General features: G+C 45.7%; 1 protein-coding gene across 1 annotated transcript in view; it reads left to right on the forward strand.

The window, feature by feature from the left end:
- LOC120403991 (acyl-CoA (8-3)-desaturase-like) overlaps positions 1–27,378 on the forward strand; it is a 58,744-nt gene that overhangs the window by 23,855 nt on the left and 7,511 nt on the right. Inside the window, exons 3-6 of the mRNA XM_039536007.1 lie at positions 20,369–20,566; positions 21,440–21,545; positions 22,513–22,568; positions 23,167–23,224. Of these exons, the coding sequence (XP_039391941.1) occupies positions 20,369–20,566; positions 21,440–21,545; positions 22,513–22,568; positions 23,167–23,224 (418 nt within the window). The remainder of the gene's footprint in view (positions 1–20,368; positions 20,567–21,439; positions 21,546–22,512; positions 22,569–23,166; positions 23,225–27,378) is intronic.

Consider the following 27,378-nt stretch of genomic DNA (forward strand, 5'->3'; position numbering starts at 1 on the left):
CACTTTCCTTTAATAAAAACCAAAACAAACAAAAAACCTACCGTGGGATTTTTCAAACTAGCCAGTCTCGGCTGCACAGGCAATCTGCAAATCTTGTGGTGACCGTGAGGGCTTCTCCTGGGTCTCCTGGGAGTAATGCCTCCTGGGGCACATCTGGGCCTGGGAAGCCAAAGTCTTCAATGGATCAGCCTGAAAAAACTTGGAAGACAGAAAACTAGAACTGAGACCACTTCCATGTGAAAATGCCACAGGGCGATTAGGCCTTGACAAAGTATTAGGAAAAGAGAGTTGAACATGTTTTGGAGGTTAGAGTGAAGGAGGTTGGATCAGCTGTGTCAAAAGGTGGATGGGTAAAGTGTGAATGATTCACTTTCACTTCTCTTTGTAAAGGGACGGAGGAAGAGGTGAGACAGATGGAGGTTTTCCAGGCTGTGATAGTCCAACACTTTGGATGGACGTAACTATTGGTATCTGCAGGGCACTAGATTCCTTCTGGCAAACTCCAGTTGTTAACTAGTGTTGCAAAATCTATATTAGTTTTGTAGAAGAGAGGATCCTGTGAGCATCACAGGGATGATTTTATCTTAAAGCTCAAACTTTTGTGCATAAACATGAAGATTTTTAGCCTCCTAGTAACACTGAGGGTTTTTTTTTCAATGTATGGTAAAGATGAGAGGAGGTAATTTCATCATATCTCAAAACACTGTGAAACTGGTAGCCAGTTTGTTACTATCACAGGAACATGTTATTTAAAAGTGATGGAAATAGTGTAATGGCAAAGTATGGAAAGAGGCCACTTTTCTTATATTGATGTGTCACCACCAAGACTAAAATCAGCCTGTGTTCAAATCAGCCCTCGTGCAGTATTCTTGCCAGCAAGTTAAAAAAGTATGGATTGGATGAATGGACTATAAGGTGGATAGAAAGCTGGCTAGATTGTCGGGCTCAACGAGTAGTGATCAGTGGCTCGATGTCTAGTTGGCAGCCGGTATCAAGCGGCGTGGCCCAGCGGTCGATCCTGGGGCCAGTTTTCTTCATCAATTATTTTTATCAATGATCTGGATAATGGGCTTAATTGCACCCTCAGCAAATTCGCAGATGACACTAAGCTGTGGGGAGAGGAAGATATGATGGAGGGTAGGGATAGGGTCCAGAGTGACCTAGACAAATTGGAGGATTGGGCCAAAAGAAATCTGATGAGGTTCAACAAGCACAAGTGCAGAGTCCTGCACTTAGGAAGGAAGAATTCCATGAATGCTACAGGCTGGGGACAGACTGGCTAAGCAGCAGTTCTGCAGAAAAGGACCTGGGGATTATAGTGAATGAGAAGCTGGATATGAGTCAGCAGTGTGCCGTCATTGCCAAGAAGGCCAATGGCATATTGGGCTGTATTAATAAACAGGAGCTTTGCCAATAGATCGAGGGAAGTGATTATTCCCCTCTATTTGGCACTGGTGTGGCCACATCCAGTATTGCATCCAGTTTTGGTCCCCCCACTACAGAAGGGATGTGGACAAATTGGAGAGAGTCCAGCAGAGGGCAACAAAAATGATTAGGAGGCTGTGGCATATGACTTATGAGGAGAGGCTGAGGGAACCGGGGTTATTTAGTCTGCAGAAGAGAAGAGAGGGGGGATTTAATAGCAGCCTTCAACTACGTGAATGGAGGTTCCAAAGAGGATGGAGCTCGTCTGTTCTCAGTGGTGGCAGATGACAGAACAAGGAACAATGGTCTTAAATTGCAGTGGGGAAGGTCTAGGTTGGATATGAGGAAAAACTTTTTCACTAGGAGGGTGGTGAAGCACTGGAATGGGTTACCTAGGGAGGTGGTGGAATCTCCATCCTTTGAGGTTTTGAAGCCCCAGCTTGACAAAGCCCTGGCTGGGATGATTTAGTTGGTGTTGGTCCTGCTTTGAGCAGGGGGTTGGACTAGATGACCTCCTGAGGTCTCTTCCAACCCCTAATATTCTGTGATTCTATGATAACATCACAGGTCTCTCCTGGAAATAGGCCCTGCCAGCAGTATGAAGCCTGGATGCAATAAAAGGGAAAAAAGTATGTTTGGCCCTGATGGAAAGGTCTTGTATCTGCTGCAGAAAGGATCTGGATTAGCCTAAGCACTAACAACCCTAAAATGAGCCAATCCTGAGGAAGAGAACTGGTTGGAATTTAATCTCATTTCTTTGTTTGATAAAGTTCAATCCCAGGAAATGGGTGAGTTTTGTCCCTACAAAGTAAGGCAAAGTATAGATTTTAGATCAATAGAACCTGAAAGTGTCAGTGACCTGTTACAAGTGTCTTCTTTTTATACTAGATATTGTAATGGAATTACTTCTTCTAGTATAAAAACAAGGAGTCTGGTGGCACCTTAAAGACTAACAGATTTATTTGGGCATAAGCTTTCATGGGTAAAAAAACCTCACCTCTCTAATATATTATGATCTATGTCTTGATTTTCATCCCACTTACACTAGTCTTACCCAGTGTAATTCCACTTACTCATGATTCTCACAAGTGTGCAAAGGGAATCGAGCCCCTAATTTTGAAAAGGTGCATAATGCACTAGAAATAGAAAATACAAATATAAAATATTATAAACTCTTTACTAGATGTCCATCATCATGGTGTCTAGGCATGATAGGTGGGGAGGTGAGAGAGGGGGGATCTGAAACCCCAAGGTGAATCAACACTGAACAGAAGGTTCCTTACACTCCGTTTAACAATCTGTGAGGTTGTTTTTCTTCACAGCAACTGTAGATGGCAGCCAAGACAATCCTTGATGGTTTCTATAGTGAAGTTTTTCCCAGACTGTTGCTGTCAATTCAAAAGGGAACATTCTGAATACATTTATTTCACATAGATGAAAGCAAACTGAGCACTGAACTGTCCACAGACTTTGGAAATTAAACACCAGTGTGGTTCACTGACAACCTGGGTTACTTTTGGGTGACTGGAAATATCTCCACTGGAAAAAGTATTTGCAGAAAACAAACACAATAGGAAAATGCTAGTTACTGAATGTGAAGCATTATCAAGGTCTGTAGCCCCATGGGCCATGAGATTCATGCTGTTCTGGATATGATAGAAAAACACTCAAGGACAGATCCAATGCCAAACAACATGCAAGAGGTTTCTTTTACTACCCTCAGTTAGGAATCTACAATGCTGAAACCTCGCATTTAGCAGTCCCTGATTTCTCTGGGTCACAATTGCCCAAGGCTCAATTTTGAAATTTTGCCCTCTCTGCAGGCCCCAGACACCATGGTCTAAATTTAGATGCCACCTTTTGTGGGGTGAAAATGGGTATACTTCAATGCTATGAAAGCAGAATTACTATGGGGTTATATACTGACCCAACCAGGGAAAGCTCTCTGCACAGACTGTTTTAGCCATGGGCAGAAGTAATCTATGCAAGGGATGGAATTCCCATACCATAGATCACGTGAGTTTCAATGTGCTGACCATATCCTCCCAGATCAGAGTACACTTTTCTAGGCTCTTTCACAGAAACCGGAGGAATGCATTTCGGAGGACTGTGTCACTCCACACGTCATACATACTGAAACACAAGAGCGGTGACTTTGATTTGACTACTTGACATCTGAAAGGTTTAAAAAAGAGGTTGGGTTTGCACTGAGGTTTCAGCAAGTTCTTCCTTAGAACTAGTTCCTCTCTCCTGATTCAGAGCTGAGTTTTATACTCTGGTTGTGAATCTGGCCAGCTGAAGTTCCCCTGTGCTAGAAATTTCCCATGTAGAGTAGAGCTGGTGCAGGCAGAAGGATTACCCCACTGCAGGCAGTGCCTTGCCTGTATAGCCTAGCAGAGTGTCCACAGCCAGAGAACCACTGTACTTTTGATACAGCAAGATGCCACACTGGCCCTTAAAGCCGTGAGTACTCAAGTGCAAATTAGGATAGTCCCGAGGCTTTTCTAATTTGCGGTGGGGCTGAAGAGACCCTCAACTGGCATAAAACCGCCTTTACTCCCTCCACCCCCCAGCTTCAGTCCTGTCCAGGGCCGGATTATGACCTTCTGAAGCCCTAAGCTATGTCAAGTGTAAGAGGCACCATACCATAAAAAAAAAAAAAGAATTCATTTGTTTTCACAGAAAGGACATTGAATATATAAACATGAAAGCTTTATATTTGAATACATACAAAGGTGAAATTGTAAAAATAGAATAATAATCTTCATTTTCAGCAGCCCTCTCTGTAACGATGACATCATGACAAAAAAAATTGGATACAAATTCTTTGAACTAATTGCGTATGTAAGTAAAATAGAAGTAAACAATACAATATAAAAATACAAAATAAAAAAAATACAGTAAATAATACAATTTACTAGAAGAGTTCTCAGGAAATTTTTCTTCTCTGTTGGGGCATCTAAACAGTGAAATTCCTTTTCTGAATGCACAATGAGACTCAGAGCAGAGGTGGCCAAACTGAACCGGAGAAGGAGACAGAATTTACCAATGTACATTGCCAAAGAGCCACAGTAATATGTCCGCAGCCCCCCATCAGCTCCAGCCCTCAGTTCCCAGCACCTCCACCCACCGGCAGCCCCGCCGATCAGCACTTCCCCCTCCCTCCTCACACCTCCTGATCCGCTGTTTCATGGGGTGCAGGAGGCTCTGGGAGAAGTGAGGGGAGGAGTGAGGGATGACAGGCTAAGGGGAGGGGGGCGGGAAGGGGTGGAGTGGAGTGGGGGTAGAGCCTGGGGCATAGCTGGGGGCTGAGCAGTGAGCACCCCCCAGCACATTGGAAAGTTAGCATCTGTAGCTCCAGCCTCAGCGAGGAGCGAGGAGCTGCATATTAACCTCTGAAGAGGTTGCCCACCCCTGTCTTAGAGGATATAAGATGGCAACAGAGGATATGAGAAGCAATAGAGTATATAGGATGCAGATAACCCACAAGCTTAAAGCTCAACTGTTAGTTATATTGCTATGAATTACACCTCGGTAATAAGCAAACCATCAGAAAATTGTATGCACGATGTATTTTTCCAATAAATTGATTTTTTTTATAGACAGTTATGCTGAATTATCTAATATTGGTACTAAAATTAGTATCAGAAAGTTTTTATTGAAACCAGTAAAAAAAAATCTATATCTATACAACAACAAATTGTGTGTGTGTGGATATATAATTTTTTTTTCACCGTGAATAAGAAAAATTATCCTTCTTTTCATGTGAATAAATGGAAAAAAACATTTGATTAATTTTATTAGGGAAATACAAAGTTTATCCACATTATATATAAAATATATTTACAAATGTTTATTCTGATTTAATTTTTGCCACAAAACAATGAATTGTTGGGATTTTTCTTTTGCCATACTATAAAAATGCAATGTATTATGCATATGATACGTGATTTACAAGTCTATATAAGAATTTGTACATCACATACTGCCTATAATAAAATATTATCTTGCATGCTCCAAACCCGCCAAGCAGGGCCGCCCAGAGGATTCAGGGGGCCTGGGGCAAAGCAATTTCGGGGGCCCCTTCCATAAAAAAAATTGCAATACTATACAATACTATATTCTCGTGGTGGCCCCTGTGGGTCCCGGGGCAAATTGCCCCACTTGCCCCTCCCCATGGGCGGCCCTGGGAAAAATAAACCTTCCGCATCTCGGCACAAATCCAGTTTTGAGAAAACTTCTTTACAAGGTATCACTGGTTCTCAGCATCACCTAGTGCTAAAAGGCACTGAAGCTCATTAAAAGGGTTGGACAAATATTTCCATCAAAACTTTTTTTGGATCGAAAACTAGGGGTTTTTAAAAAGCAGAAAAAAATCACGGACAATGTCTGCTTTCCTTCAAAATTTGTTGTGGTTTTTTTAATTGAAAAGCTGAAAATAGTCTGCCAAAACCTGAATATGGTTTGGGGTTTCAGAAGTGTGTGGCCAAATATTTGCTGCTTGCTGTGTTTGATTGTTTAAAGAAACAATAAAAAAAATCTGCTTAAAAAAAATCCAAAACTTTTGAATCACCTCAGCTTGTGACCAAACGCCCGAGCCCATCCAGTCAGAGATTTTTCCAGGTTTCTGATACTCTGCTGGCTTCCTTGACTCATATCTGTCTCCATAACTTTGGGTTCATTTAGCTTAGAACATAAGAACAGCCATACTAGGTCAAACCAAAGGTCCATCCAGCCCAGTATCCTGTCTACCGACAACGGCCAATACCAAGTGCCCCAGAGGGAGTGAACCTAACAGGTAATGATCAAGTGATCTCTCTCCTGCCATCCATCTCCACCCTCTGACAAACAGAGGCTAGGGACACCATTCCTTACCCATCCTGGCTAATAGCCATTAATGGACTTAACCTACATGCTTTTTGCTGTTTCCTAGAGACTGGCTCCATGGGGTCCCACACAAACTGGAGACGGTTACTGTGGGTTTGTCTTTAGTAGAGCTTATGTACATACTCCACGAACTGAGCATTTGAGCTTGTTCCAGAATCTGGGATGACCCTATGTTGTGAAAACTGAAATGCTCAAAATAGCACATGCATGTGAATGGACACAGGATGCTAAAATTAAATTAAACCAGGGGTTCTCAAACAGGGGGTCGGGACCCCTCAGGGGGTCACGAGGTTATTACTGGGGGTTGCAAGCTGTCAGCCTCCACCTCAAACCCTGCTTTGCCTCCAGCATTTAGAATAGTGTTAAATATATAAAAAAGTGTTTTTAATTTATGGGGGGGAGTCGTACTCAGAGGTTTGCTATGTGAAAGGAGTCACGAGTATGAAAGTTTGAGAACCACTGAATTAACCCCTCTGAAGCCTCAGGGAATGCGAGGCGGGGGGGTCTCCCTTGGTAGGGTTGGGAAGGAGGTAGGTGGTGTAGGATATTGCTCTTCTCATGTGATCCCTCCCCCAGTGGCTAATTTTAAATGAAGCTACCCTCCCCTGACATGAATCTCCCTATGGCACTGAAGTTAAATATAGACTATAATTTGGCATTTGAGAAGTGAAAGGGATGGTAGCCCTAATGGAAAAGCTAACAGCTTGGCTCTTCCGCAAGCCTCAAACTGCTGAATGAGCTTTAGGGTAGGGAAGGCTGTGCCTCCCAAACAGCCTGGCCCTGACCCCTATCCAACCCCCACCCACTTCCTGCCCCCCGACTGCCTGCCCCCCCTCAGAATCCCCGACCCATCCTGCTCCTTGTCCCCGACCCATCCTGCTCACCATCTCCCAGATACCCCCCCAACCATCACCCTGGGACCCCACCCCTGCCCCCTGTCCCCTGACTGCCCCAACCCCTATCCACCCCACCCTTCCGCTGAGTCCTGACAGACCTCCGGAACGCCCACAATCCAACCCCCCCATTCCCTGTCCCCTGACAGCCCCCACATCTGCCCACCTCCCTATCCCCAGACTGTCCTCAGGACTCCCTGCCCCTTATCCAACCCCTCCGGCCCCTTACCCCCAGCTCTCCCCTCACCCGGAGCCTCAGCACATCCAGGAGTGTCCCTGGAACAGCACTGCAGCGTGGCTCTGGAGGGGCCTGAGCTCCTCCCCACTCAGAGCCGCATGGTAAGGGGGTGGGGCTGCGAGCTTCAGCGGGGCCTGAGCTCCCTCCGGTTGGCCTGGAGCTCGCAGCCCTGCCCCCTTACCACACGGCCTCTGAACGGGGCCCCGCCCGAGCCATGCTGCAGCTGTCCAGGGACGTTCCTGGATGCGCTAAGGTGGGGTTGGGTCAGGGCCAGGGCCAGGGCTGGGACGGGAGCCTCAGCCATTCTTATGGGGGCCCCTGCAGAGCCCGGGGCCTGGGGCAAATTGCCCCACTTGCCCTCCCCCCCCCGGGGCGGCCCTGCTGCCAAGCAGAAAATCCCAGTCTTTTTTCTAGGCAGACATCTCTCTTCATGTTTGCTTCTCTATCCTTTGTCTCCCTGAAGACCACTAATTAATCTCGTGTAAACACCTTGGACACACAGAGTGACAACAAGCTATATGCATGAAAGAGAAGGAAAAAATTTACCAGAAAAAAGACTGGTAATCTCTAGATAGGCATTGAGAAAGTGAGAAAAACTAGCCTATATTCAAGCAAATATAATGAAATGTATAGGCTTTAATAGCTTATAAATCATATATGCACATAGTTTGAAATAACTTGCTCACCAAGTACTCAGAATATTTTGATATATATGTATATCTTCCTTCACTTCACTCAAAACCCTCTATTTGTCCTTTCGTCAGCACTCTGACATTTACTGTGAAGGTTCCGGAAACTGACAGAGGGAAGCCAACACAAATTTATCCTCCTCAAGATCCACTTGACTCAAGTCTATAAGATGATCACCTGCAAACTCAATCATGTGAAGCATGGGTAGCTCATGAAGCAGAAAGCAGCATGTGCACTAAATATACAATTGTACATATGTACAGATCCAAAGAAGAAAGACCACACTAACATACGAGTAGGAGCTTGGCAGGATTGCTTCACGACACTGCCCTCTCTGACCTCACTTTTTTCCCAATTTTATCAGCAGTGAGAACATTAATTTTTTTATTTATTTAAATAAGTTATGAAGAGACAGTCAGAATTCTAGCAGGAGCAGGTGGCCGCAAAACGCTGCCTTGGGAGACTGATAGCAGACTTAGTTGTAGAAATAGTAATTTCACAAGTGCAATTATTGTTTTTTTCTCAGCCCTGGCCTCCCGCCTGTCAATAATGAACAATTAGTGAAGGGTATGGGTATGGGTATTTGTGTAGCCAGATATGTATATTTTTGTCATATTTGAATGAAAATGTCTCTATATAGAAAGAATATTCTTTTTCTCATATCTCCTTTATTTATCAACCGATTTTGATAAAATTTGAAATGGAGTCAGTTCTTTTCTTTTTTAGAGGCCTCTCATATTGTGAGGCCCTAGGCTGTAGCTCAGTTATCTTATACCTTAATCCAGCACTTTTCCTGCCCCAAGCACCACTCAGCCCAACCCAAGGATCATCCTTAATACTTGATTCAAATCAGGCCAAATCCTAAGAGCCTCTGAGCACTATATTTTGCACTCAATAGGTCCTTTGTCATGCTCTCACTATGCACAAATCCTCCTTCATAATACAAGGACCAGGGGACATTCCATGACACTGAAAAACAACACATTTAAACTGATCAAAGGGGAAGTATTTGTTTCAAACACAGAAATCACCTGTGGAACTCATTACTAGCAAATATTGTGTCCAGAAACATGTAAGGATTAAAAAAAAATGAATGTTCTCCTTCAAGTGACTGAGCACATATACATTCCACTGTAGGTGTATATGCACCCAATGCACTCAAGTCAGATTCTTTCAGCTACATCTGCAGCAGCATATGCGCCCCTTCTGTCTTCATGCACCAAGCCAAGGATAAAAAGGGCATGGTTGCTGCCTCTTTCTCAGTTCCTTCTGACCACTGTGGGGAAGAGCTGGAGCTCACTGTCGCTCTTTGAGTTTTGGTTAACCAGCCTTCAGGAATTCTCATATTGTCTGTAGTTGTTGCTTAATTTAGTGTAGTTAGTAATGTAGTGGTTTATCTGGTGTTTGTGGCACTCTATACCTCAGGGGAGTGCCCTATATCCCCCATATTAATCATTTGCATATCATTATGATATTGCATTGTGACAGGGTGAACTCACCCCACACTGGACTGGGAAGGGTTAACTCCTCACTGTGGATAGAGGAAGCCACACACCTACGTCCCTACCAGGCATGCTCCAGGCAGGGACGGCTCCAGGCCCCAGCACGCCAAGCGCGTGCTTGGGGTGGCATGCTGCGGGGGGCGCTCTGCCGGTCGCCAAGAGGGCAGCAGACGGCTCCGGCGGACCTCCCGCAGGGTCCGCTGGTCCCACGGGTTCGGTGGAGCATCCGCAGGCATGCCTGCGGGAGGTCCACCGGACCCGCGGGACCGGCAACCAGCAGAGCGCCCCCCACGGCGTGCCACCGTGCTTGGGGCGGCGAAATGGCTAGAGCCGCCCCTGGCTCCAGGTGTAGCAGCAGTTTAAGAGGGAACCCAGAGACCCCAAATACGCACTACTCAACTATTGAGAAAGAAGCCTTGGCCATTAAGTGGGCCATAGAAGCTCTGCGGTATTATGTTAGGAAATACATTCTGACTGATCACTGACCATGCACCCTTGTGATGGTTGAATAGAATGAAGGATACAAACCCACAAATCATGCCCTGGTATCTTGCCCTACAACCATATGACTTTCAGGTACTACATCACCCTGGGAAACTGCATGCCAATGCCAATTTTTTTTTTTAGCATAACAGGGGAGGGGAGAAAGAAAGAGCCCCCACCAGATACCCTCTTGAGGGAGAGGGTGTATGATGGGGTGAACTCACCCTGCACTGGAGGGGAAGGGTTAACTCCTCACTGTGGGTAGAGGAAGCCATGCCCTCAAGTCCCTACTGGGCATGCTCCAGGTGTAGCAGTAGTATAAGAGGTAGCAACCCAGCTCAGTCTGGGCTGACTGCCAAAGAGGAAGGATGCTCCTTGCTGGCTCATGCCCAGGAACCACTGAAGCCCCGAACTGCAGAAGCCAGATGCGCTGAGACCCACACGGATGCCCAGCTACCTGTGGACACCCCAGGGAGGTCCAGGCTACAGGAAGTTGCACCGGCCGAAGAACCCAGAGATGGCAAAGATGCACAGATCACAGATGGGAGTGACAAGATAGCAAGTAGCCCAGGGGGGACAAGTCATTGTCCTGAGGCCAGTCAGCATGTTGACGGATATCCACTGACCCAGTGACAGACTCACTCGCCACTGCAAGGGCCCTGGGTTGGGACCTGGTGGAGCAGGGAGGGCCTGGGTCCCCCTACCTGGCCGCCACCCCCCTTCTGGGAGGTGTCCCACACTTCCCCCCACCCCAAGCAGCTGCTTGACTCTACAGCCTCGCTCGGAAGGCAACTTTATTGAATCCCAGCACTAGCCCATGCAACACTGCCCAGAGTGTTTTTATTGATTCCTGCTGCTAGGCCCTACAGCCCCACCCAGAGGGCCACCCTATTGACTCTGGCCGCTGGGCCATACAGCTGTGCCCACAGGGATATCTTCATTGACTTGGGCCACTAGACCTGGATACCAAGGAACCCAGTGGATCATTAATGACTTTGGCCACTACACCTTACTGCCCTGTAGACCCAGGGTATCCCTATTGACTTCAGCCATCGGGCCTTATTGCCTTGCAAACCCCAGGGTACCCCATGGTCTCTGAATGCTAGGCCTTACTGCCTCACAGAGAAGGGCTGCCCCCCAGATGTGGGTCACATGACCCGATTGCCCTGTGGACCAAGGCAATTCCATAGACTCCAGCCAGTAGGCCTTAAAACCCTGCGGATCAGGGCATCTCTATGGACTCCTGCCCTTAGGCCTCATGGCCTGGAGATCAAGATCAGTGGACGGGGTCTCTTCCACCCCATCACATGCATATAAAACATGCCTTGTAAGGTATCATGAGAAAGGCTATGATCCTTTGAAACCCACTGTTCCAACTAAATATGTATATCATTAATGCATATGAAGTTATGAGAATTGTGTTGTATGGTTGTCACCAAAATATGTTGTGGGTTTGGGAAGAGCCAGATATTAGCTCCCCCAAAGACAATAGCAAGGGAGGTAACCAATGCCTGGGCAGGTGCCAAACAGATATCACCAGCCATTGTCCATCAGAAGAGTTACAATTCAATGGCTCACTCACAGGAGACATACTGGGGGTATTGCTTCACCTTGCGACTCAGCAATGCCCACCAGATATTCCTGGTGGACTTATGTTCTCCAAGCACAGGGACTAGGGGTATAACACACAACACAGGTATGGTGGTTAAGGACAGTCAGGAGGAGGCACCAGTTTGTTATTTTCTGTTTGCTTATTTTGGGAAAGGGAAGGAGGGACAGAAAAGCAGGAAAATGAGTGAAAGCAGTGAAGCCACTATGAAGCTGGAGCTGTTTAGACTGCAGGTTGCAGAATAAGAAAGGGAGCCCCAGAGAATATTGGAGCTAAAGGATCTCAAGATAAAAGAGAAAGAGAGAATCCGAGAACCAGAAACAAACACATCTTAGGGCCCCAGAACTAAGAGCTAGAGAATCTGAGGAGAAAGAAAGAGATAGAAAACACCAACTGGACTTCCTAAAGAAGCAGAACCAGAACACACTGACCCCAACGATTCCCACCACTCCAAAAATCCTCAATTGGGACCATTTATGTCCTGCATACAATGAAGCAGATGATGTTTCTGAATATTTAACTACTTTTGAAAGGCTGCATGAAGTGCATGAAATCCCTTACGCCAAGAGAGTTTCTACCTTGATTGTGAAATTAACTGATAAAGCTCTAAATGTATTGAATGAAATGCCCATTGAGGAGGCTTTAGACAATTATAAATTCAAAAACACTGTTTTTCAAAGGTTTTAGATTACCCCTGAAACATATAGAGTTAAATTTAGGAATCTTAAGAGGGATATTGTCAAGTATCAGGGATATTGACATGAATAATGAGGGGATATTGGCATGAAAGAGGGATATTGGCATGAATAATGGGGAATATGTGAACAAAATGAAAAAGTCTCTCTTTTCCTCAGCTGCAAAACCCTGGATCCACCCTAGAAAGCATAAAGAAATATCTTCTAGAGGGAACCCCAGCCAAGGGGGATAAGAAGTTTTTTGAGGAGAACGGGAAATTGTATAGAGAGGCTCCTGTGGGAAAAAACAAAAGCACTGGGCAGCCCTTTAAGCAGTTGGTTATACCCAGCCACACTGTGGGGAACTAATGTGGCTCGCACATGATAGTCCTTTTGCTCCTCACTTGGGGGTACAGAGAACATATGACAGGCTAAAGAGAATTTTCTACTGGCCAGGAATACAGACTGGTGTAAAAGATTATTGCAGGTCTTGTGTATTGTGATACCTGTATGACCTCAGAAAGTTCCTCTGTGTCCCTTGCCCATGATACAGGAAGCATTCCTAAGGGTAGCCATGGGCATAGTGGTCCCTATGCAGCATTCCACCCAGAGAGAGAACAGGTATATGTTAGTAGTAGTGGATTTTGCCACCAGGTATCCTGAGGCAGTTGCTCTGACTCATATTGAAGCTGAGACTGTGGCAAGGACCCTTCTCACTATATTCAGCAGAGCAGGTTTCCCTAAAGAGATTTTATCTGATCGAGTGGCAAATTTCATGTCACAACTTTTCAATGAGCTGTGGAAGTTGTGTGGGGTGAAACAGCTTAAAACTGCCCCATATCACCCACAGGCCAATGGCTTAGTGGAAAGGTTCAATGGGACCTTAAAATCCATGCTAGGGATGTACACCAAGAAAAGGGTCCAAAATTGGGATGAGTTATTGCCATTTCTGTTGTATGCATACAGGGAGGTACCCCAAGATTTCACAGGGTTTTCCCCATTTGATCTTTTGTATGTAAGAAAAGTAAGGGGGCCCTGTCATAGGTTTCACTCCCACTCTGAACTTTAGGGTACAGATGTGGGGACCTGTATGAGAACCCCTAAGCTTAATTACCAGCTTAGATCTGGTTGCTGCCACCACCCAAATCATTTAAAACAGCTGTTTATGAATCATTTGGGAAACTCTGTCTTCCCCCCACAAAATCTCTCCCTCCCAAGTACTGTAACCCTTCCCTGGGTGACCTTGAGAGACTTCACCAATTTCCTGGTGAACACCGATCCAAACCCCTTGGATCTTAAAACAAGGGGAAAAAATCAATCAGGTTCTTAAAAAGAAGACTTTTAATTAAGGAAAAGGGGTAAAAGAAATACCTCTGCAAGATTAGCATACAAGGTACTCTCACAGACAACAGATTCAAAACACAGAGGATGTTCCCCTGGGCAAAAACCTTAGTTACACAAAAGAAAACCCAATTTGATTATCCCTGTAATGCAAAAAGACAAAGTCAAAAAAGGAAATAAACATAAGCTAATTCATTCCTTCTCTAATACTACCCTGGGTGATTCCTTGATCTTTTCACTCCGGCACAGAATTTAATTAACAGAACAAAGGAAAAACTTCCCTCCTTCCTCTTGAAACATCTTGTCCATCCATTGGTTCCTCTGGTCAAGTGTAAGCTAGGCTAGGGGAACTTCTTAACCCTTTACTATCTGTTTATGACACGCCCCCCCAAATCATAGACAGTGCTGGACCACGCTGGCTGTGATTTTCTTCCTAGAAATTTAGAATAAACAGATTAATAAACACATGCACCTGTACATATACTACTGATTATGTAAAAACTAATAAGATTTTTCACATTTCAAGGACATTCTGGGAAACTTTCACAGGAGAGTGCATCAGCCACTTTGTTAGAAGCTCCTGAAATGTGTTGTATTTCAAAATCAAAATCTTGGAGAGCTAAACTGCACCAAAGAAGTTTTTTGTTATTTCCCTTGTTTTAAGATCCAAGGGGTCAGCGCAGTATGGTCAGTTTGTAGCTGGAAACGCCCTCCCCAAATGTATGGGCATAGCTTTTCCCAGTGCATACACAATGGCATAGCATTCTCTTTCGCTGATTGACCAGTGGCTTTCCCTCTCAGACAGTTTCTTGCTGAGAAACACGACAGGATGGAATTCTTGATCCGATCCTTCCTGCATTAAAACTGCTCCCATGCCATGCTTGGACGCATCTGCGGTTACTAGGAATGGTTTGTCCAAGTCTGGGGCCCTTAGCACAGGGTCAGACATGAGTGTCACCTTAAGCTGGTTAAAGGCCTTCTGACGCTCATCAGTCCACTGAACTGCATTTGGCTGTGTCTTTCTGGTCAGGTCTGTCAGTGGGGCAGCGATTTGGCTGTAGTGTGGTACAAATCGCCTGTAATATCCGGCCAAGCCTAAGAAGGATTGGACCTGTTTCTTTGACTTTGGGACAGGCCACTTTTGGATAGCATCCACCTTGGCCTGTAAGGGGTTGATAGTTCCTTGACCCACTTGGTGTCCAAGGTAAGGCCCTCTGTTTAGGCCTATTTGACACTTTTTAACCTTAACAGTTAGTCCTGCCTGCCTGATGCGCTCAAAGACTTTTTCCAGGTGCTCCAAGTGTTCTGCCCATGAATCAGAAAAAATGGCCACATCATCAAGGTAGGCAACTGCAGATTCTCCCAGTCCCACTAGGACACCATCTACAAGTCTTTGGAAGGTGGCGGGTGCATTTCGCAGCCCGAATGGGAGCACATTAAATTCATACACCCCGGCATGGGTGATGAAGGCTGACCTTTCCTTGGCGGGTTCATCTAGCGGTACTTGCCAGTACCCCTTGGTTAAGTCTAAGGTAGAGATGAATTGGGCATGTTCCAACTTCTCCAATAGTTCATCTGTGCGTGGCATTGGATAGTTGTCGGGACGAGTTACAGTATTTAGCTTACAGTAGTCCACCCAAAAGCACATTTCCGCATCTGGTTTGGGAACTAGAACCACTGGAGATGCCCATGCACTGGTAGAGGGTTGGATTATACCCAGCTGTAGCATGTCCTGGATCTCCCATTCTATAGCAGTTTTGGCGTGAGGAGACACACGGTAGGGTGGGGTTCTAATTGGGTGAGCATTACCTGTGTCAATGGAGTGGTATGCCCGTTCGGTCTGTCTTGGGGTGGCTGAGAACATTGGCGTGAAGCTTGTGCACAGCTTCTTGATCTGCTGTCACTACAGACATCCAAGGGTCGTGGAGAGGTTCACCTCTTTGACGCCACCATCACTTTTTCCTTCGTAGTAGACACCTTCAGTCCACTCCGCGTCATCTGTTCCCTGGGCTGTAAACTGGAAAACCTTTAATTCTCTGGAATAAAAGGGCTTAAGAGAATTAACATGGTATACTTTAGGCTTTATTTTGGAGGTGGGGGATGCTATGAGATAGTTAACAGCTCCTAGGCGCTCCTGGACTGTGAATGGCCCTTCCCACAATGCTTCCATTTTATGGGCCTGGAGCGCCTTTAAGACCATGACTTGGTCTCCTACTTTGAAGGACCATTCTCTGGAATGTTTATCATACCAGACCTTTTGCTTTTCTTGAGCATCCTTTAGGTTTTCTTTAGCAAGGGCTAAAGAGTGTCGGAGGGTGCTTTGTAGGTTGCTTACAAAGTCTAGAATGCTAGTTCCTGGAGAAGGTGTAAACCCCTCCCATTGCTACTTCACCAACTGTAATGGCTCTTTAACCTCGCAGCTATACACAAGTTCAAATGGTGAAAACCCTAAATTGGGATGTGGTACAGCCCTGTAGGCAAAAGCAACTGCTGCAACACTAGGTCTCAATCATTGGAGTGTTCATTTACGAATTTACGTATCATGGCCCCCAAAGTTCCATTAAACCTCTCCACCAGGCCATTGGTTTGATGGTGGTACGGGGTGGCAACCAAGTGGTTCACCCCATGAGTTTTCCACAGTTTTTTCATGGTCCCTGCCAGTAAATTAGTTCCCGAATCTGTAAGGATGTTGGAGGGCCAACCTACCCTGGCAAAAATGTCTGCTAATGCCTGGCACACACTTTTAGCCCTGGTGTTGCTTAAGGGTACTGCTTCTGGCCATCGGGTGGCAAAATCCATGAAAGTTAGTATGTTCTGCTTTCCTCTGGGTATCTTTTTTGGGAAAGGACCCAGAATATCCACAGCTACTCGCTGAAAGGGTACCTCAATTATGGGGAGTGGCTGGAGACAGGCTTTGACCTGGTCTTGGGGTTTTCCCACTCATTGGCACACCTCACAAGACCAGTCATAATTAGCAACGTCCTTGCCCATTCCTTCTCAGTGGAAGGACTTCCCCAATCAGACTTTGGTTCTGTTAACCCCAGAATGATCACTAGGATGATCATGGGCTAAGCTCAAGAGCTTTACCCGGTATTTAGTTGGAACTACCAACTGTCTTTGAGGATGCCAGTCTTCCTGGTGTCCACCAGAAAGAATATCCTTATATAAAAGTCCTTGTTCTAAAACAAAGCGGGATCGGTTAGAAGAGCTGAGAGGCGGTGGGGTGCTCCGTGCCGCCACCCAAGCTTTCTGAAGGCTGTCATCTGCTTCCTGCTCAGCCTGGAACTGTTCTCTTGATGCTGGAGACATCAGTTCCTCCTTGGACTGTGGACTTGGGCTTGGTCCTTCTGGAAGTGATGCAGGTGATGGGGTTGTTTTCGTTGACTCTGGGGTGGGGATGTCCCTGTATCACTGGGATTAGCCTATGACTAATGAGTTGAGTCCCTAACAATCCAGTTTGCTTCAAGGCATACAGAAATCAACAACCAATGGGCCCCTCTCCCCCAGCAGGCACCGTGTGACTCCATGAAGCCATGAGCCCAATGCTACAGCTGAGGGTCCTGGAAGCCAATAAATAACTAGAAACCCAGATTTGCATTATTTTACCCTGTTCCTCCCTATTTGGGATCCCAACCTGCAGCCATCCCTCAGGACATTTATGTTTTTGCTGGGCTCCATGCTGATTTGATCTGGTGCCAGCTCCCTGATCAGCAACGAGCTCATGTATTTTCTCACCAGTGCCTTGTTGACGTGGAATGTGACAAAGGTCTCCTGTGGATGCAGGAGGAAATAGGGGCAGAAAAGCACACACCTGGGATGAGCACAAGCCAGATACCATGTTAACCCCTTACTGAGGGAGATCATCATGGTTGCTAAGTGGCTCTGACTGGTCCCCTCCTCCTTTCTCTGCCTAAGCTCATGCTGACTTTTTTTTCTTCTTTTCTTTTGGCTTTTGTGGTGAACATTCCAACATGAAGAGTAGAGGGAAAATTCGCTCAGTGAAAGGGAATGCAGGAAAAATACAGAAAACAAACCACTCCTGCACAGTTCCAGTTGAAAGGGGATCATGGACCTGTTCCCTTTAACCTCCTGGAAAGCTGTGGCTCTGACTGGGTTCTCTTTTTATTGGAGACCACTGGTCTTGATTTCTGCATTGTGAGTGATGGGTTGGTGGAAGGCAGTAGAATATGGGTATTAAAATACTGACACAAATTTTGAGAAATTGGGAGTCCATCTAGTTCCCAATGAATCATTGGACAAACTCCTACCTTTTATACCACCTTTGCATTTCCCTAATCTTGATGCTCTGAGGGCTGGTGCAGCCCATGGCTCAAGTAAGTAGAACACTGTATGGCTGCAGTGTAGGATAGTATTGTGACCTCCCTCTCATCCACCTCCAGCCACATGCCTACACTAGGAGCGATAGAGAAGGGCAGTGTAGGGCTTCAGGGCACCTTGGTCAATGATCTTCTATCAATAAATAAAGTTCACATGTACATGCTGGTCTTATTAGGACACATGAGCGTGGCCTCTGTAAAGTTGTGCCTCTCTGGAAAACTTTCAGCTTCTCAACAAAATAGTGGATAAATGAGCCAGTTTATATATTTGATCTGCGTTTTCAAAAAACCTTTGACTAAATCCTACATGATTGGGCAGTAAGGAAACTAACTTGTTATGGAGTGAGAGGTAAAGTCTAGTCATGGATTTAGGAACTGGCTAAAAAAAACAGAGAACAAAGACTAGGGATAAGGATCATTTTCAACATGGGAGGAGGTTAACAGCAGGGACCTAGGTGCTCTTCCTTCTTCCCTCCACTGCCGGTTCTCATTATGGCAGCCTGCCCTGCAGAATAGTTGATAATCTGGGTTCCCCACCCCCAGATCTCACCATGGCATCCTGTCCTGCATAGTGACTGATGATCTGGGCACCCCCCCGGGTGCTGCTGGTAGAACTGTCCCATGTCATAGACCTTCCTGTCAATCACCAGCAACCGCTCATGCTGCGGGTGCCCCTGGCCCGTGTGGAGCCCAATGTCCTCCCAGGTGAAGAGCTACAGGGAGGAGCCCGCACCAGATTCTGGGTTCTTTTCAGCCACCTTACCTTCAGGTTCTGGCGGCAGCACGATCACTACACTTCACATTTAGACCCACTGATCCTCCCCCTGCTGCTGTCGCCTGCCTCATCTGACACTGTGCAGGCTCTGCCTTTTTACATTAGCTGTGTGTGGAGTAATCAGGCAGCCTGCCAAGCACCCTGCCCTTCTGATTGCCAAATCGCTACAAGGCTCCATAAATCTTTCTCCCTTTGTTCACCTTCCTCCCACAGAGAGCACATTAACTTCCATAATCCCCCAAGAGCACTATGCTCCAACTGGGATGATATAGATCCAGATTCTAGCTATCAAGCCCTGGGAACAGAGTATTGTCCCTATCAGAAAATAATCAGACTGAACCCAAGCCTTGAAATATTTTGATCACAAACTTAACCACACCTGCTCCCAGCCTGGCTGCTCATGATTGAAAGAGAACCCTGCCCTTCCTCCCCCATGCCTAAAAAAAAGACCCAGCTAGTGAAGCAGGGAGTGGACATGTCTGTCACCAGAATCTTAGTTGGTTTTGGGGATAGAAAAAGGACCCCTGCATATTTTCTGAGGGCCTAACCACCAACATAGGGACTGGATTACTCATGTAGGTAGGTGAACAAGCATGAAGAGGTCATGTCTGCTTGGACAATATACTGAGTGAAGTCAGGCTTGAAGACATGCGGAAAGAAGGTTATTGCATGGAGGGACACTGGCGCACAAGTGTCAACTATCGACCAATCCCTAGTGAACCCTAAATTCATCAACCCAGAGGCTCCAGTGACAATTCAACCCTTCATGTCAAACACTTTAAACTTGCCTACAGTCAAGTTGCCTGTCCAGTATAAGGGCTGGTCAGGAGTGTGGACTTTTGCAGTCTATGATGATTATCCCATCCCCATGCTGCTGGGGGAAGACTTGGCCAACCATGCTAGCTAAGAGGGTGGGAATGGTCACCCACAGCCAGGCTAAGCAAGCTTTCACATCTATCCCTGTACCTGAGCTTTCCACCAGGGCCCCGTCTGTGTTACCAGAGACCCAGACAGAGGTGGTGAAGCTGGATCTTCAGCCCACAAATGCTACAACCATAGTGGATCCAGTCCCGGAACTCGCGAAGCAACCAGCACCAGAACCATTACCAGCATTGAGTACAGCGCTTGCAACCCCGTCAACAACTCCAACGCCAGAGGGCACCAGCGAGCCTGAACTGGCAGAAGCAGCAGATAATCCTACCCAAGAGGCTCAGCCAGAGCCTGAAATACCACATAGTGCACCAGCGGAGAGCGGTTCAGACACACACACACATCCCTCGCTCTGGCTGGTGAGTGAGCTGCATTCATCAACCATAACCTTTTCCCACAGCTGGAGAGATCCCGTGAAGAAGCACAATCTGTCAAGTGCATCTTATCTCACAATGTCCAGCCACACCCGCCAAGGGAGCAGAGTCCAAAGGCTTTTCTAGAGTAAGCAGAGAAATGCCCCCATCTCTGAGACTTCTGTGCAGCACATCCAGAGCACAGAGTGTGCAATGTTGAGTCTTCCCCAGAAACTGCTGGTAGAGGATTTCTGTGAGCTACGCACCACCATCGAGAGGATGGAACTTCTGAACCCCAACAGCCTCTTCTTCTTCCTGATTTTCCAGCAAATTCTGCTGCTAGAGGCTACCAGGTGGATCACTCTCTGGTACTTTGGGACTTCCCTACTACCTTTCCTCATCTCTGCGGTGCTGCTGACAACCTCCCTGGTAAAGTCCCCACTCTACAGTACATAGCTGTGGACGAGCCAGTTATTCCGGATGCTAAGCACCGGTTATGTATTGCTATTCCACAGTTGCTCCTCCTGCTAGTAGCTCTCCTAGGGCTTTTGTATATAAACCTGGTACATTCACCCCAGGCTGTTAGATCACTTACCTGAAAATAACAGCAGCTAGTGTGGTGACACCTGTTCATTCCTCTGTTCATGAAAACAACCTAACTGTTCTCTGCCAGTTTATGAGCTTGAGGGGAGGGTTCACTGGCAGTGGAATAGGGGTACTCCAAGTTGTTATGTTTCAATTTTTTGCCATTGCCACAAAGCACACTGCTATCACTAATGTATTTTGCTCCATACGTTCTTCTATAATGAACCTTGGGATCTGATTCTCCTCTGCCCTAAGTAGTCATTTACACCTGCATGCATTGAATGTAAGTCCTGCTATGGGTGTGAGTGAGTGAAGAAATTTGATCTGATAACATTTTATACCCACTTTGCACTAGTATAAATACTACACAAGGTGCAAGGTAACAGAGTCAGGCTTTTGGTATCAAACAGAGACAGAGTCTTTCGGTACTTCTGCAAATGCAATGGCCAGATTGAATTTAACTTCAGCCACTGGTCAGTTTGTCTATAAGTTCCTGTGTCCTTTGGCCTAATTACATACCTAACAAGGACTGACTGTGCAAGAACTGGAAATATTTCCCTAATATCAGCAGAGAGAAGATATCTCACCTAGATGAGACTGTGGGGTGAGGGGATGCTGACAAGACAATGAGAGAGGAGTCTCTAGAATAAACATGTAGAAAATGGACATTTCACTACCTTCGCTTTTGTTTGCTCAGTGATCCCTTTTCCCTTCCAGTCTCAAGCTGGGTATCTGCAACATGATTTGGGACACCTCTCGGTATTCAGCAAGTTCAAATGGAACCATGTAGTTCAAAAGTTTGTGATAGGCCAACTGTTGTTAAGTACCTGATCCTGAACCTAGGAGTGCTAACTGGAGCTTCAGTAGGACTGATTAATATGGGATATCCACCTGACTTCAGAAAAAGTCTCACTGAGGATCTGCTCTATATATACAGCAAGGAGGGGAACATGGTCTAACTCAAAGAGGGGAGAAGAAATAATGGATGAGATCATTCCTTTTTTGTATCTTCTGGTGGAGGTGAGCATGGAGGACAGTTTGGGTTAAAGAAAGATTCCAAATTTGAGATGTTGTACATGGATAGAAACAAAGTGTCTATTCTGTAAGGCTTCAGAGAAGCTGTGCTACCTGCATCTCAGGCATTCTGGGAAAGGGCTGGTGGGTACATGGCCGTGTGCTTTAAAATCTCATTTGTTCCTGTGGGGCATGCAGATATACATGAAGAAAGAACAGAAACAGAGAGAAAAAGAAGGCAGAAGAGAGGAAAGGAGAAACCCCTGGAAAGTTAGTGATGTCAGAGAAAAACAGAGTTCTCACTCTCTGGTTGGGTGCAGCAAAGTCAGATACTTTATTATCTCTAGCAACTGTGTGGAGGGAGAGAGCTAAACAGATCTCTCCCTGACAAACAATTACAGCAAGCATGTATACCTTTTGTTACAAACAATAATGTGCAACAGCTGCATTTTGTTTATACATAGGTCATCCTGATATCTTATTTTTCTCACCAATTTAGACTATAGTCTACATTCCATACTTATCTGACTCAAGGTTGCAACAACTTCTCATGCAGTTCTTTCCCACTTGCCTCACACAATTCTCGCTTCTACAAATCTCACATTATTAGGGTTACAGCTTAGCCTGACAATTGCTCACAGAGGGGACTGTTTGCATTGAAATCCCCATCAAATCCCTGTCAGTTCTTTCTCTACTTCCACATCGATATTTATACAAATAGTTTAGGTTGCCTTCGTGTTTCCATTCTAACACTCCATTTAAATTGCTTATCACAGCTTCTCAAAAGTTCATCTTCCAAACTGTATTATTCAGAGATGGTCTCTGCCCAAAGGTGAATATTTTGGGAAAGTTAGAGCAAAAACAGCTGAGACATTCTTTTTAAAATAGAGTATAACATGGAGGCTGCAGTAGGCATATCCTGCAGCAGCTTTTCATGTCCAAATAACGAACAACAGCAGGGATCTGAATGGCTGTAAAGTCCTTTCTTTTATGGCAACTCCCATAACAAGAGGTTTCTCCCTGCTAGGGGCACGCACCTGTGCATTTTCTATCCCATCTCCTACTTCTCCCAATCTGAGATTGCTCCTGTGTTTAATTAGTTCTGGACAAGTCCATTGCCTGCCCATTCTGCATGGGCTGGTGCCTCTGGCAGGGAGGCTAAGGGATGAAAGGAGAATATTGAGGAATGAACAAGAGACAAACCCTACACACCTATCCCAGGCAGGTGCATGTTGTATTCTAGTTACCTCTGACAGACACCTAAGGTTACAGTATTTTGGTTGCAATTGTGAATCTTGTTGTTACCTGTAAGGTCATTTAACTTGGGAAGTGGCTGAATGGGTAACTCTCAGGGTGGGTTAGGGTTGGAAAGCGTGTGCCTGGGTGTCTTGAGCCCAGCTGACCTGCCATGGTCCTCTCTCCCTTCACAGCTCGGGATGAAGAAGAAGTTCATGCCTTACAACCACCAGCACAAGTACTTCTTTGTCAGTGAGTATCACTACTTCCCCAAAGGGCACTCACCCAGCAATTGCCACAGATGCCTGAATTATTCTTCCCAGTGGGAAAGGGGCAGAGACAGGACTCCCCTTCCTCTGTACAGTCTGACAGGTCATAGTGTGTGAGCTACAGAGTGTGGGGCACAGGATCCTCCTCTCCCATCACCTCTTGTCCTCCTTTGTTGTCATCTCTCTGGCATATGATCTCTTCTGGTCCTGACAAGCAGCGCCATTTCTCTCCTCCCCTACTTCATTGTTCTATGACTCAGACTCCCTTGTCAGTCTTAAACTAGTAATAGAAGGGGAGAGTGCTATGGGTAAACACAGTAAATTTACACAAAGATCTCATGTTCAAGGTATCATGAACATAAAGGATCAACGTGTCAAGATATGCAATATGTAAATTATTCTTTAATTATCCATCAGCAATGTTAGAAGTCTGGAAAATAAACAGGAGGAATTAGCAATGCTAATTTATAAAAATATATTTGACATAAGTTATACTGAAACATGTGGGAGGATTCATAATATTGTAATGTTATAACCGCTGGGTGCACACAATTTCTAAACACAGAGAGGGTGAAAGGGAAGTGCGGGTGGCACTCTATATTACAGATATCATGACCTGCTTTAGACTAATTGACAGTTCAGAAGCACAGAAGCTGGAATACTCATGGATAAATGTTCAAAGTGACAAATCACAATACAGGACACAGGTGACAGTCTGTTTAAGTGCACCCAGTCAGAGTAGAGAACAGGAGGAACAGCTCAACCCCCTATCTGTAATGTATAGAAAGTAAAACTATTTCATCATGGGGGATTTCAATTTGGGGGGACAGATGCTGCCACTAGTAAAACTTACTTGGAGTTTCTAAAAATTGTAGATGATAATTTTCTAACACCAGACCTGGGGTAATTTTTATTAAACCTCATTCGAACAGAACAAGATGAATTGATTACTAAACTAACGAAAGAGAATGGTTCCTTAACCTTCAGTAACTGTGGTTCTTCAAGATGTGGTAGTCTGTGCAGATCCCACTCACTCACTTTCCTAGCCACAGTGATGGCCACCAAAAAGACTGTTTTTTAGGGTGAGATGGTAGATGGATCACTCTGAGGGGGGCTCATAGTGGGGCTCCATATGATGGGGCTTCAGAAGGATGATGTTGCATGCTGGCATGGAATCTCTTCCTCTGTGTAAGTATACATTAGGCCCTTGAGAAGCTTCAACACCATCAAATGAGAGAAGAAAGAGCAGCTGTAATAGTGGAAAACACACTGATATTACAGCTACGTGGATCTTGATTGAGCTAAAGGAAAGTCCACAGCATTTTAACTGCAGCAAACTGTTGAGAATCTTTCTTGTCAGGGCCTGCACTGGGTCTAGGCCATGTTCGGTAGTGCATGTGAAGAATTTTTTTCATTTGGAGGAGTGGTCAATCAGATGATCTAAAGAGTAGTCAACTGATCTTTGTTGTGTCAGTTCGCTAGACTGCCATCCACAACCAGTGCGTTGTATTGTACTTCCTAACTTCCCTCGCAGCCAACATCCACCATCACTCATCCTCATCGGGCTCCAGCTATCCATCATTCGAAGTTCAATCAAGCATTGATGGAATTTTCGTAAGACAAATTGGGAAAAGTTCTACAATGCACTGGAATGTAGTGTGGTTACCATTCCGTCACATTGTATGCCAGACGATGAAACTTACCACCAATTCCAAGGAGCCACCTTGGTCAAAAGGCATCACAGTGGCTCACTAATTTCTATATATGGGTCATTAATGAGAAGAAGCTACCACACACTTAGCATCAAGCAAAGATTATTGCCGTGCTTAAGCCAGGTAAGGGCACAAACAACATGGCAAATTACTGCTCAATATCCTTGCTGTCAGTGTTTTTCAAGATATTTGAGCATTTGATCATACAACAAATCACTCCCAAACTGGATGATGTCTTTCAGTTGAGCAGGCCGGGTTCAAGAAAGGATGTAGCAGCTGTGACCTAGTCTTGGCCTTGACCACCTTTATCAAAAACAGTTTTCAACAAGATCTAAAGACAAGAGCCGTCTTTCTGGATTTGATCGTCACTTATGACACGGTTTGGCCCAGAGGCCTTCTGTGTAAACTCTTTCAAGTTGCTCTGCATTGGGTGGTCAAAGTAGTAGAGCTCTTCCTCCAAAATAGGTGGTTCAGAGTATACATGGGCGACTGCTGCAGTTCCTGGAAGTGTCAGATTAATAGTCTTCCTTGAGGTTCAGTTCTTTCACCAATACTGTTCAATGTGCACATCAGCGACTTACCAGCAACACTCTCATGCATGTTTATCTATGCCAATGTCTGCTGCCGCTATCAATCTCAGTCCTTCTTAGTAATTGACACAGACCTGAATGATGATATGAAGCTCATGGCAGATGATTGTAGTTGATGGCGCCAGCAGCTGAGCTTTTCCAAGATGGTTTCTAGAGAATTCCATCTGCATAATGCAAGCTCAAGCCACGAATTAAATATTTTCTTAAATGGCCAATGCCTGCAGCATGACCCAAACCTGGTTTACCTCAGCATGACCTTGTATAGGTCATTGCCATACCTCAACCACTTGGAGAAGACAACAGCCAAAGTAAACACTCGGAACAAGGTGCTCAGAAAACTGGTCAGCTGAACCTGGCGTGCAAGTGACCGGATGCTTATAACATCAGCCCTTGCACTCGGCTATTCAACAGCAGAGTACTTTGCTCCTGTCTGGTGTGATCCATCTCACACAAGGCTGAAGATAGAGGATAGGGGTGACACAGCTACTCAGTCTGGATGGTACCCTGGTATGTCACCCACCCCCATCAGCCTTATTCTCTAGGCTAAACACAATACAGTGCTGCAACGTAGATCTCTGGTGAACTCAGCATCACCCTTGAATCCTTGAGGGACTGGAGTACTTCACTCATCTTGTTGCTGAAGAGCCACATCTCCTCAAAGGGCAAATTCTCTAGTTATCTGCTCCTCCTATAGAATACTGGATTCCAGCAACCAACAGGCACAGTACTGTAACACCAAGGGCCATGGATCTGCTGGCTGCATCCAATACCTGCAGTACTGTCTCTGCAACCATCTGGCCTTGTCTGATGGCGTTCCTCAGCTCTTCTCTACATTCCTGTGGGAGTTTGGATGGGAACTATAATGCCCTTTTACGTCAAAAAACTGCAATCATTAAAAAGGCCTTGAAGTTTGTGATCCAAAGTTGGCGGAAGGAAGATGAATATGGCTTATGACTGAAAAGGTCCAGTTTCTTGGGATCCTCATACTTTAGCATCCCCTTGATGGACCTGGTCTTTTCTTGCACCACAGACACAACCAGAAACCCTGGGACTGGATAAGTGTAAAAGCGTTTGAATCCTTCAGTCACCATCTGATCAGTATTTTTCTTCTGGCTTCAGTGTTGGGGGAAGTAAGGCTGGAGTGCCCCCAAATGCTTCTGCTGGTTCCAGTAACCCTAGTTCATCAGGAGAGCAATTCATTATGGCCAAGGAGCCAAGGATGTCAAACAGTTTGTGTGTTGTCTTGGATCACCAAAGCCTTGGTGTTTAAAGTTTAGGCTATTCTTGTAACCAAGTCCTGGAAGGCCTTGACAGCAGGTGTTGGGGCTGATATGAATGCTGTCTCAGGTGAAGATGAAGATTCTTTTTGTGTCTCCAGAATCTTCTCTGCCTGGTTATGGGGTTCCCCTCAGTTTTGGGCGTAGAGGCCCTAACCACAGAAGCTACCAGTGACTGAGACCTCCCCCTCTTCCTTAAGGCATGTGTTGGGGATCTGCTCCTAGATGTATGGGAGGGTGGACCCCAGTAAAGCCCAGGAGGCCAAGGAGGTGAGTTGTAGGGATACTGGCCAGGCTGTGTTGGCCTAGCCCATTGCCATTTGTGTAGCAGCACACTGTATAGGGCATCTCTGGAACTCCCTGTAGCATGCCTTGCTAGCCTGAGGGGACAAAGCTCTCCACTCAGTATAGGACAGAAGGAGCATCTAGGAGACAGTGATAAAACGTGCATCTGGAACAGAGGTGCCATTGGATGTTGTCCTGGTACCAGGTGGTCCCAGTCTTGATGCTGAAGTAAGAGGAGTTGGCTGTTCTTCTGGCAATATGTATCTCGGTAAC

This window comes from Mauremys reevesii, linkage group 4 (genome assembly GCF_016161935.1).
Source record: "Mauremys reevesii isolate NIE-2019 linkage group 4, ASM1616193v1, whole genome shotgun sequence".
Taxonomy (NCBI): Eukaryota; Metazoa; Chordata; order Testudines; family Geoemydidae; genus Mauremys; species Mauremys reevesii.